This window comes from Meriones unguiculatus, chromosome 19 (assembly GCF_030254825.1).
Source record: "Meriones unguiculatus strain TT.TT164.6M chromosome 19, Bangor_MerUng_6.1, whole genome shotgun sequence".
Lineage (NCBI taxonomy): Eukaryota > Metazoa > Chordata > Mammalia > Rodentia > Muridae > Meriones > Meriones unguiculatus.
Window position 1 is genome coordinate 58196697 of NC_083366.1, and position 12868 is coordinate 58209564.

The 12868-nt window shown below is 45.7% G+C and overlaps 1 protein-coding gene across 10 annotated transcripts in view; it reads left to right on the plus strand.

Moving 5' to 3' along the window:
• Phactr1 (phosphatase and actin regulator 1) overlaps nt 1–12868 on the plus strand; it is a 439140-nt gene that overhangs the window by 324311 nt on the left and 101961 nt on the right. For all 10 annotated transcript variants that reach the window (XM_060372699.1, XM_060372698.1, XM_060372701.1 and 7 more), the window contains one exon: nt 10835–10915. In XM_060372699.1, coding sequence (XP_060228682.1) covers nt 10835–10915 — 81 coding nt within the window. The remainder of the gene's footprint in view (nt 1–10834; nt 10916–12868) is intronic.

Here is a 12868-nt window from a genome sequence, read left to right on the forward strand (position 1 = left end):
GGAATATATTCTCTTGCTAGGTTAGGGACTGCCTATACAAGTACGTTCTGGTGTGCAGAAAGGCTTGACAAAACTATGGCATATTACCACCCTGTAAAGGCTTAGGTCGGGAGGAATTCTATGCATTGGTATTTGCACACAGGGATCACACAACCTGAGTACAAGTCCAGCTTTGCACCTTGGGCAGGCTACTTAACACCGCTTTCATCTGCCAGGTGGAGACAGTGATGCCAACCTGGAATTATTGGGAAATTTATGTAATTAGATGGGAAGCACAGGCTTAATTCCTAATACATTATATTAGTGTGATCACCACTAAGTGTCTAAGTCAAGAAAGTCATAGAAAATCATAGAAACATCCTTTTTAGGCAAAATATTTGTTAGAATAGAAACATGGCATAGCTATGATTCTAAAAAGAAAAAGTTATTTACAGTAGTAGATAAGAAGAGATCCGACCTGGTGAGCCGGGAGGTGTAGCCCAGCAGTAGGGCACATGCTGAGCACGGACAAAGCCCTTCATTCTAGCCGCAGCATCAAAAACCAGCCCAAAGCAAGCGAACAGACACTGCTATCCTTTCCCATCTTTAAAGAGTTGGAAAAATAAAAATTTGAACACACACCCCCACCCCCTGTGTTTACATTGTATCCCAGACCTCACTGAAGCAGAGGAGATCCGACCCGAGACTCTGAGAAAGCACGTAGCAAAGCAGGCATGAACAAGGGCCCTGTCATCCTTTGGGTAACAGGTGGAAGCTTGGGGATCCAACTGTTCTGGGCAAAATGTCAGATTTCCAGTCTTGGGTGCTTGAGGCAATGCGCTCCATCCCCGAGCAGCCAATAATAATTGGGAACTTAGAGTAAAATACAGTAGCGCATTCTACATGCCACAGCTGGGAGGGTAAGCTCACTTAACTAGCCCTAAACTAAATCTATGAGTTTGTCTTTCTTCCCGGGGAGGGGAGAATGTTAGAGGGGCAGGGAACAGGGTGGAAACGAGAGGCTTGGATTGAACGCAACCAGGGAGGAAAATCACACACCCCTACACGCTCTCTCAAGCACTAGAAGCTAGCCACAAAGCAGCCAGCCTCTGTGTCTAACGCCAGCACTCACATCGCTGTGTGTGCCGTCGCTGCAAGGGTTAACATGATGACAGGTCTGGCCTTACAACAGAGCTTTGTGTACGATTGTCTTCATGTTACCAGGTCTACCATCACTGCAAGGGGTGATACCACATACAGTGAAAAAAGTTCATCACTACAGAGGTCCTGAGCACAGCTTCGTGTCCATTTGTTTTCAGATCTTTATTTCATTAAATCATACCCTCTACCCAGCTGCAATGAATACCTGCTTGACATTGGGCCCTCCATTCATTCCGGGCCTGGATGTGGGTGCACATGAGGCCCCCACCCCTTCCTAAGGAGCTGATATTTGCTGGAGGAGGGACTATTGTGTTTTGTTGTTGTTGTTTTCTAATGATACAGTCATCAAGTGGGAAGAAAGGAGGGAAGGATCCAGAGGGCAGGGAGAGCATAATCAGTGTATTGTGTATATGGATGAAAATGTCAAGAAGAAAAGAAAAACGAAGTTCTACTGTGCTCCTATACTTGGGAGCCAGTAGATGGTGGTGATGATGATAATGATGATGATGGTGGTGGTGATTGCTTGATTGATTGATTGTGATGATAACGATGCTGGTGGTGAGATTGTGATGATGGTGATGATGGATGGTGGTGGTGATGATGATTGATTGATTGATTGTGATGATAACGATGCTGGTGGTGAGATTGTGATGATGGTGATGATGGATGGTGGTGGTGATGATTGATTGATTGATGGTGATGATGGTGGTGGTGTGGTGATGAAGATGACAATGATTGATTGAATGATGGTGATGATGGCGGTGGTGGTGATGATTGATTTGATGGTGATCGTGGTGGTGATTGATTGATTGACTGATGGTGATGATGATGATGGTGGTGGTGATTGATTGACTGATGGTGCTGATGGTGCTGATGATTGATTGATTGATTGATTGATTGATGGTGATGCTAATTGATGGTGATGAGGATGCATCTGACTGATCTCAGAAGGGACAGCCATGCTCCTCCTGTTAGACTCTGATGAGGGGCTCCCTGTGCCGCTCACCTTAAAGATAGAAAGTAGGAGGTGCAAACTGTGGGGCGAGCATCCTGCTTCCCTCATCATTTCCTTCCTTATGGAACCATCTTCTTTCAGTTCTTTTAATGGTGGGCTCCAAGAATAGTCCATTCTGCTTTCCAAATTTTCAGAGCATTTCCTTCTGTAAAATTACTTAAATTTTGAAACTTTCTGCTTGGATTCTTAACCCACTCAGGCAGGCCCCACCTTGAAAAAGACTAAGTGAACATCAAGAGCTACCTTTCCGTACACTTTGTTGGACTTGCTTGAGGGAATGACCAAAAAGAGGCACATTATGGTTTTTATTTCTTATTGTCATCCCTTCTCCCATAGACGGGAGTCAGTCTACTGGACAACTATGATTTCGTCACATGTCGCCTGAGCTTTTTATTCCCCTTTGGAGACTATGGCAAAGTTACGAAGAGAAGCAGAGTTAGTGAGAACATCCTTTGAATGTCTTTGTTTGGGGAACTAAAACACGCATTGAGTAAGTGAGTGAAGTTCCCATATGTGATTCATGAGAAGGCTATAAAGAAAGCACCACATAACTACATCCCTGGTCTAAAGGTAAGACACAGCTGACGCTTGGAAGCCCTTCAGTGCGTCTTTCAATGTCAGTTCCCCTCCCCATGTGCGGTGGCCACCTTCCTGATTTTTATCATTAAAGCATTCTTTTGCATTTCTAGATGGTTGCAAGCTTAGATCTGTGGACAAATCACATCTGTAGCTTTTGTCGCCTTTCTTGAATTTCATACTACTGGAATCATAATACATGGAGGTTTTTTTGTCTCACTTTCTTCACTCAATGTTTCTTGTAAGATTCACTTGTGTGTTTGCTTCTTATTTTGAAAATGGCCAAACATATGAGAAGGAGAGACAGTTTTGTAACTGCCTTCTAGCAATTACTAGTCTTTGGTGGCACACGGTACTTGTTTTCTGAAATGGTGTGTGCATATGTGTGTTGTGTGTGTGCGGGTGTGGCAGCCAGAGGAAGACATCGAGTGCTCGACTTTGACACTTTCCACCCTGTTCCCTGTGAGAGAACTGGTTAGGCGGGCTTCCAGCAAGCCTTAGCAACCCTTCTGCCTCTGTCATCACAACTCTGAGGTTTTTTACTGGAATGCTGCCAGTTTGGACCCGGGTCCTCATGCCTGCTCAGCAGGCACTCTTACTCGCTAAGCCATACCCCCAGCCCCATTCTGCAGTGTTCTAATGTGAATTACACACCTCTCGTCATGCATCTCTAAAAATGTAAGAAATTTGTCCCTTGTATTTAAGGGCCACTTTCATATGTAACAAATCTAAGAATAACCCCTAATGAGCAACAGTGCCCTCCCAGAACTGCCTTTGCCTAGTTAGCTCCGGGATGCTCTTCCAGATGCTTCACCCCACTTGTGGATAGACTTAAAATCTATGAATAGCATATTCTCAACAATGTAGCTTGCATCTTAGCTATGTCCATTCCCTTCCCACCTAGGCATGCATGAGAGCTGGCTGGGAGGCCCTTTTCCTGGAGCAAAGAGAAAAGCAGGCCTATTAGCGACACCGTCTCGTCTCACACCCTGTCACTCCAGAGGAAATGATACTACCTGAATTAATGTCAGAAAGCATGCTCAGTATCAATTCTGGCCAAACCAGGACTGTTAGTGGGCCAATGCTCTGAGTACTGGGATACTTGAGGTTAAAGGACTCTACGCTTCTCCTCGGCTGAATGCAAGGAGCACCCATTGCAGCGCAGAGCTCCACTGATTCGGGCTTCCAGCACAGCTGCAGGCACACATGAAGGAAGATGCTTGGTCACTTTTGTCATCAGGGTCTTCCAGCTCAGACATGAAGGAAGAGCTTACCCCACTCCTGCGTGGTCACAGGCATCTCTTGGTACCCTTGGGGCATGGTTCCAGAACCCAAAGATGCCAAAATCTAGTCTCTTACATCCAATAGAACACTTTCATAGGGCATGCAGGTTTCTTGCTGTGCCCTTGACCCCACTGCTACGTGGCACTCAATACCATACTGACTACAACAGAAATGCTGCGTGTAGCAGCAGTTATAGGGTATTGTTTAGTGAATGGTGACAGAAAAGATCTGTCATAAAGTAAAGGGGAGGGGGCAGCATGGGAAGAAGAGTTTCAGTGCTCAGGGGGAATGGAAGAGAGAAATGGGAGGTGAGAATGGCAAAAATGTATTACATACACGGATGACACTGTCGAAGAAGAAGAAAATAGAGAGGGAAAAGGTGGGTACATATTCAGTACAGGAATCATTTTTCTCTGATGCTTTTTCATCTGAGCTTGCATCTGCTGAGTAACCAATGTGTGAGCTTGCGCTCATTCATTCAATGTCTGTGGGCAACACCATTCAACATGGTAGACGTTAGACTCATCTCTGGCCACGTGGGCCATGAAGAATTGACCCAACTAATGATGATGACGACTACTAAATTTATAATAGTAGTAGTAACAGTTAGTAGATAGTAGTTAGTAGTAGTAACCAGGTGGTAATGGTGCAAGCCTTTAATCCCAGCACTCAGAAGACAGAGGCAGGTGGATCTCTACGAGTTCAAGGCCAGCCTGGTCTACAGAGTGAGTTTCAGGACAGCCAAAGCTACTCAGAGAAATCCTGTCTCAAGAAAAAAAAAAAAAGGCAACAAAAAACCTACATCATGATGATGATGATGAGGATGATGATGATTATGACGATGATGGAGTGGTTGGGTCACCACCTTGGCAATGAGGTTTGTTCATGTGCCCCTGGTACCATCCCACCAAACCTGTGCTGTAGTTCACTGGTAACAGCTGTAGGGGAGTTCCCACCGGAGATGGGCTATCCAAGCAGGTAACTAGTTCAGACTTCAAAGAAAGTATTGAACCCTAGATCGTCCATTCCAAGCATGAATTTGAGGAATAGCCAGAGTATCCGAGTGTTTCTCCTCCTAGGAATCAAGAAGAGGGTTGTCCTGCCTGGTTGTGTCTGCAGCCCCCAGTTTAAGGAATCCCTGCTCAAGACCAAGGCTAGTCTGGTATTTACAGCAATAATCTAGGCAGTTTTCTCAGTACGTGAGGACCATTCAAGCCTGATGGAAAATCTCTGCAGTTGGCTGAGTCATAGAATTGTCATGGAAGAGTGAGAGGATGGTTGTCTTAGTCACTGTTCTACTGCCATGAAGAAACACCAGAAAGAGAGCATTTAGCTGGGGGCATTTAGCTGGGGGCTTGCTTACAGTTTCAGAGTGTTCGTCCATTATCATCAGGGAAGGGGGCATGGTGATACACATGGCATTGGAGAACTAGCTGAGAGCATTGCATCCTGATCTGCAGGCATCAGGCAAAGAGAGCCTGCTGTGGGCTTTTGAAACCCCAAAGCCCATCCCCAGTGACACAATTCCTCCAACAAGACCACACCCCCTAGTCCGTCTAATCCGTTCTCCTCCCTGGTAACTAAGAGTTCAAATACATGAGCCTATAAGGAACAGTCATATTCAAACTACCACATGATCCCTGTACTCGTGTGCTGGGAATTCTGCTGAAGCTGCTATTATAGAATGATGGTAAAGGCTGTAAGGTCACACTGACAGAGAAGCAACAGGTGACAAGAACACTTAACCCTGTTCTCTCTATAGGATTTCTACATGGATTTAGCTTTTTGTTACTGCAACAAAATACTTTAGGAAATCAACTAAAAATCAAGAAAGATTTGTTTTAGCTCCCAGATTCAGAGCTTCTCAGTCCAAGATTCCTTGGCCCAATCTGCCCGGACTGTGGCTGAATATCACTTAATCGCAGGCAAGGTGGTGTGGCTCAAAGCTGCTTTTATCCTGGCGGTTAGGAAACAAATACAAAGAGGGGGTATGAGCATCCCAATTCCTCCTTCAAAGGTACACCCCAATCACCCAAATTTCTCCAGCTCGGTCCCACCCCCTCCAAGCTCCATCACATGCTGGTAGCATGATCCAGTTGTCCCAGAAGCAAACTGTCAGCACATGAGCCTGTGGGAAGCTTCATGAGCTACCTATAACATAAAAATGCTCCCCGATAGGAAATGCTCATTCTGAGGATCACTTGGCCCAAGCTGACAAGCATAAAGGCGTCTTTTTACATATTGAGTGAATGATTCAGTAAGGCCTTCCTTGGATAATCAAGTAATTGAAACTCTCTCTACCTAGTAACAATTGGGCTCTACCATTTAGTTCTTTGTAGCCCTCCTGGACATCAGATTTGGTGTTTGTGCCATTTGCCTTTGGACTTGAAGGGCTTATCATACCGTGCTATCTAAAAACCAGTCTTGTGCCCACATGCTCACATTCCTTTTCTTCTTTCTTTCTTTCGTTTTTTTTTATTTTTTATTTTCTGTCTTATTTGCCAGGCTGGGGATTAAGCCAGGCCCTTGCTTAATCTTTCTAGACACTGACTAGTGTGCCACTGAGCTGCACTCCAAGCTCTCAGTTTTGAGACCAGGTGTCACTCTGTAGCCTAGGGTGATCTCAAACTCCTGCCTCTGCCTCCTGAGTTCGGGGATTACAGATGTGCTTCATCTCAATGCGTGGTTGGTTGGTTGTGGTGATGGCACTCTTCCTAGGCCACGGCTAGTGTGGCCATGTTAACCTCCCCATCATCCGTGAAGCTGGACTAGAAACTGAAGCATGCTCAAGGTTCTAGAACTTTGCTTCTGTCACTCGCAGATTTCTTGCTTCAATTTCCCTTTCCCTGGAGCTGGAGGATTTAAAAAGATCAAAGTTATGGATTTTAATCACAGGTTGACTGTTTTGGGGGATGGCAGTAGAAGAGTCTCTGTGGCACGTCATCGTTTCTCAGTTGCTTCTCCCTTTAAATGTCTGTTCCTTTCAGAATGTAGTTTAAGGATAATTGAGCAGGGACTTCAGCAGAGACAGATTGTCCTAGAGAAGAAAAATACCCAAACAGGTCTCCACTCGGATACTCTTAGCAGGACCAAATGCCTTGTTCCACCATCAATCCTCCCCCATCTCCCAAAAGGCCTCAGGTGGGGCAGCAGGGGGAGGGGAGGGAGGGGAGGTTCCAGCAAATGTGTCTGCCATGTGTTTCTCCCTGTCGCCCCTGATAGCTCTTTATGCTTGGAAGCTTTTTCTGGAGGGGTAAGGATCCCAGATTCACAGACACTCGCCCTACGGTGCCAGGCTTTTCTGTTACAGCTGCTGTGAGGGGAGAGAGAGACAGAGGTTGCTCCCAGTGTGCGGGGCCTAAGTAGCCCCTGGGCCAAACCTAACACTTGCTGCTTTATTATTGTTATTATTTAACAACAACAACAAAAAAGCAGTCCCCAAGAATTATGAAACATAACTGCCATTGGTTTTGAGAACGCATAGCAAACAGCTTCCCCAGAAACTGTAAGTCAAGCTTTTGTAGTGAGAAAAGCCCCTCCCAGGGACCTGAACCCAGAGGCTCACTGGAGCAGGTTTATCCAAAACTTGTAGAAACAAATTTCCTTCAGTTGCAGACTCATGAAAGAAACTATGGTACATATGTCATGTCCCGTGAAATGTTACCCAACATCCAAAACCGAATGAAGTGGCCCAGTGTGGATGGATGGGAAAGCTCTGACAGGGCCTGATAGCTTTAAAGAAAAAAAAAAAAAGACATGCAGAAAAACATGCACTGAATGAGTTGATTTGTGATTTTAAAAACTATATATAAGTGTGTGTGTATAACTTCATTTATATACTATAAACCTAAAGCTTTGTAAACGTACAGCTACTGAAGAAGACATCCAGTGTAGACCCCTGGTTTCCACACATGTACCCCTGTGGGCATTCACAAACACACAGACACTCATGCACACACGCACCCATATACACACGATCAAAGTGAAACCAAAATTTCCACTGCAACCTGTCCTAATGGTACAGGCCTAAATTTCTAGGTACCTGGAATGAAAGGGTAGGGTATCCTTGGGCCGCAGGTGTGAGTTCAAGGTCAGCCTGAGCAATTTAAACAGCCCCTGTCTAAAATTTAAAAAGTAAAATGCCTTACTGAGGATGCAGCTCAGTGGGAGAATGTTTACCTAACATGAGATGACATTTCAGTCCTCAGCACTGCAAAGTAGTAATAACCAGTTGTTAAAATTCACTGATTGTTTGTGCGAATAACTGTATGACTTTCATGTGTGCAAAGAACTGTGCTGCCATTGCCACTACCTGGGTGGGTTTTTCAAGATGTCTTCTTACACCAGCTGCTGCACGCACGCCTGTCATCCCAGCACTCGAGGAGGCAGAGGAAGGAGGATCTCTGAGTATGAGGCCGGCCTGGTCTAGAGTCTAAGACAGCCAAAGCTACCCAGAGAAACCCTGTCTTAAACAACAACAAAATGTCTTTTTACTCGTGCGTGTGCGAGTGTTGTGTGTGTGTGTGGGTGTGTGTGCGTGTGTATGTGTATGTGATGTGACTGCTTTGATCTTGCCCAAGCTTAGCTCTCACTTTTGAAAGGACAGCTGAGGTAAGAGGAGAGGTGTGCCTTGCAAAGACAGATGGTAGGGAAATGGCATCTTAGCAGGAGGGATCAACTGAGAATAAAGTTGAATGGGGGTCACATTCCTGAGCCCCAAGGAAATGTGCCCTTGGGAATGTGGAGATGGCTTAGTAGGTAATATACTGGCTACAAAAGTGTGAGGACTTTTCATTTGGGATCCCCAGAACCTTCAGAAGGCTGGATACAGTAGCATACACCTGTAATTCTAGCATTTCATGGCGAGATGAGCTAGCTGTGGGAGCTGGAGAATCCATGGGAGCTCATGAGCCAGCCAGCTAGCCTGTAGCACATGGAGGCAAACAATGAGAGATCCTGCCTCAAACAAGGTGGAGGGCAAGGACTAATGCCTGAGGTTTCCTCCCTCCCTGCCTTTCCCCCGACCCCCGCCTCTCTCTGCCCCATACACAGGATTCTAAAGAGGAACTTGGCTTCCCTTGTTAAAGCCTTAGTGTTCTCATATACCATGTAATTATCCTCAGGACGGTTTGGTGTCCTGGGGAGAAGACAGAAACATTGGAATCTCTGGTCTTCTGCTTGTGGAGTCTGTCCCCAAGCAGTTCAGAGTTGGGAGGGCTTGGGGGACCTCATCTCGGAGTGGTAAGCACCCAGAATCACGGTAACAACTGAGTTAATAGCATGGACTTTCTGCCCTTCTCCAATGGTGTGTACATGGTCCTTGCGAGCACAGAGTTCTGAACCAGCAAATAAGGAGAGCTGCAGAATAAATAAGCCAGCACTTTCGAGGGTGTCACCTTAACTTGGAAATCGGTGATGGCTAGAGGAGGAGTATTTTCTCATTTAGAGTATTATATATCATGTAGACTAAACATTAAGTTTTCTATATGGCACTGGTGACTGAAACCAGAGCACTTCACATGCGAAAAGAAATGCTTCACCAAAATGTACGATCAGAGCATGTGGGCTTACCTATGCCTGATATCAACCAAGTGAGCTTTTTATCAAAATCAAGGTGGCCCAGCCCTCCTGAGGACTTCTGAGGCATCTGTGTTCCCAAAGCAGCCAAGAGATTTGACTGATGTGCCAGAGATCATAGGCTCCCCTCACGGTTTCACTTCTTCCCCACTAGTTTCGGAAGTCTGCTGAAGTGTGCACATGAATACGCCCAACTAATCGGCATGCGTTCTTGTACGACGGAGTTCTTCTGTCGCTAGCACGTTCCCCCATAAGCACCTTTGCGCCTGAAGGGTGTGGAAATGCTCACGCTGGCATGAGCCACTGAAATAACTTCTGCTCCCTCCCTCTGTTTACCGGAGACTAGACTGCAGGTGCTGAAGGGACCTCCTTCTCTCCAAAGGCTCCCAGCATCCTTCTTCTTTCCCCTTCATTGATCCTCATTACACCCACTCTTCCCGTAGGAAAAATCTCTCTCCAGCCCCACCCACCGCACATTAGGCTCAGCGGGAGGAGCACCTGGCTTGGGGAAAGTTCTTTTCCTCGTGTGGCTTCTCCCACATGGAGCTACATGGAGAGGTGAACCAGAGAGGTTGCTAGGAAATTACTCACCGCCCCTCAGACAGTCCCCTGAGGTCCTAGGGACTATGCCAACAGAGAGTGTTTTTCAAGATTTAAATATCCAAATGCATACCTCGATTGACTGATTGACTGACTGACTGATTGATTAATTGATTGACTGGTTGATTGATTGACTGACTGACTGATTGATTGCATTAGAAAAGCAAGGAGACCCTCAGTGAAACATCAGCTCTGAGGCAGATCACTGAAATGCCAGCCTATCTGCCACATCCATATTCAGGGGCCATGCATCTTGCCCAGAGCCCCAGGCAGTTGGCTGTATAACTGGTGCAATCCCAGTTCCTTTATCCATTAGCCACATGGCTGACAAAATGGGAACCTTCTCCATGCCGAGGCATCCTCTGCCGCAAGTCAGATTTAGAAGTTCAATAAATATAACTGCCTTAGAGGTAACTCCAAGAGTTTTATTTTGAAAAGTTAAAAAAATAATAATAATAATGGTTAAATGTCTTTTCAGAGCGTTAAAATATTAGCTGGTGTGTCATTAGCTTACCATTAGCAAAACGTAAATCATAGGCTCTTTAATTGGGTTGTAGTATCTATGAACATATGGCTCCTTTGCTGGTGAGGGGAAAGACAATTGTCACCATTCACACTTGCCTCTCTGTCTCTCGCTTGCAGCTCTGGAAAGGAAGATATCGATGAGGCAGAGCCGAGAGGAGCTGATCAAGCGAGGAGTCCTGAAGGAAATCTATGATAAAGGTAAGAGGCTGTCTGCTGGGCGCATGCCAGGACCCAACAAGGTGTACGCATTCATTTTGGATTCTACATTTTGCCCTGTGTATAACTTTATTCAGATTTGAACCTGCCGATTCTGCAGGAACGAGAGAACTTGGCAGAGGGCAAAAGAGTAATCAGTGCTACCCAAATCAATCACAAACATAGACACAGACCCAACACACACACACAAAGGTATAGGCTGTGGCACTGGGGCAAATGTAATTGCCCATGTTTGCATGAGTTCTGGGGATTCCCAAAGTAAATATTTAAAAGCCATAACCCAATAGGATTTTCTTAGCAGATTTTTTTTTCTTCCTTGGAACCTTGAAGTCTCTCTCCACAATAGGAAGCAATATGAAATGGAAAGATTATAACCAAACATAGGAGATGATTATTCACAAAGTAACAGGTCTTTGTTCCTGTTCTCTAAAAGCTCTGATATTTGACATTGAGCCTGCTTGCATAGAGCTCTTTCCGCCACTCTCTCATCTTCCCTTTTGTCTGCTCTTTCTCTCTCCTCTCACTTTTCTTTCTCTCACTCTGATGACAGTTTCTGCCAGGGCTTCCAGGCTTGTTCAGCTCTTCTGTAGTAGTCTGTGTCTAGTCTGCATGTACTCCAGTTGGTGTTATTGGAGGGGCAGAGCATGAAATATTTCACTTCATTGGTTCACCCCGATAGTCAAGTGCCTCTGCGAGTGGGGTGCTATAGGTGCTGTGATTTTTGTGATTTTCTCCAAGCCCTGTGGGTTCCAGTATGTAAAGGAACTTTCCAGCTTGTGTTTCTGAGTTCTGGGGTATCTCTCTGATTCAGCTGTTGCAGTTTTCATTCCTCACAGGGCCTTACTCCTTGTCTTAGTTTGGGTTACTATTGCTGGGATCAAACTCCATGACCCAAACACCTTAAGGAGGAAAGGGTATTTTTTGGATTACATTTTCATATCATTGTTCATCATCTAAAGATGTCATGACAGGAACTCAAACAGGGTAGGAACGTGGAGGTAGGAGCTGATGCAGAGGCCATGGAGGCTAGCTTGCTCCTCATGACTTGCTCAGCCTGCTTTCTTATAGAACCCAGGACCACCAGCCCATGGATGAACCCACCCACAATGGGCTGGGAATACCACCCCCCTCTTCCCATCAATCACTAATTAAGAAAATGCCCTGCTGGCTTGCCTGCAGCCTGATCTTATATGGAGGTATTTTCTCAGTTGAAGCTCCCTCTTCTCAGATGACTTTAGGTTATGACATGACCTAAAGTTTTATGAGAAAAAACTATCCAACACACCCCTCATTGGCATGTTACCTCATCCGTTATCATTATGGACCTTCTCAGCAATATGTTTGAAATGCTTTATTGTAGCACAAATTGCCAGTCTGAAATGCAAGTGGAAAATGACACACCATACTCCCTGCCCTGGTGACAAGAGACACTGTACCCTTTCAAACTAGGCTAAGTACCTGCACTTCCTGGGGCCCCACGTCCTTAAAGGGGGGTACATTATCCACTTCTCCCTGGAGGAGTCTCAACAGCAGAATGCATCTCTCCAGGAGTAAAGATCCTTTGTTTCACTGCTCTTCTCGAAAGCCACACTTTCTATACAGTCCCCAAAAGGTTGCCCGGTATTAACCTTCATCAGCACACTTCAGCACAAGCACATCTCCACATTCACTCCCCAAGAGAGGTAGCAGATGCCTGACTGCAGGTGTAATGTTAGATAATAAGCAAGCGAGTGCTTAAACTCCGTGCTCGCAGCCCAAGCCGGCCCCAGTGCGGATAAACAGTTCCTCCTGCCTCCTTCCCTCCTTTCTTTCCTGCAACCTTCACACCTCCGTCTGTGAAACCTCAGGGATGCACTGAAGCCCAGAACACCTTTCCACTGTAGCACTGATTATTTTTATTACCTCTAACCGGATTAAGGGGAGCATATCCTATGT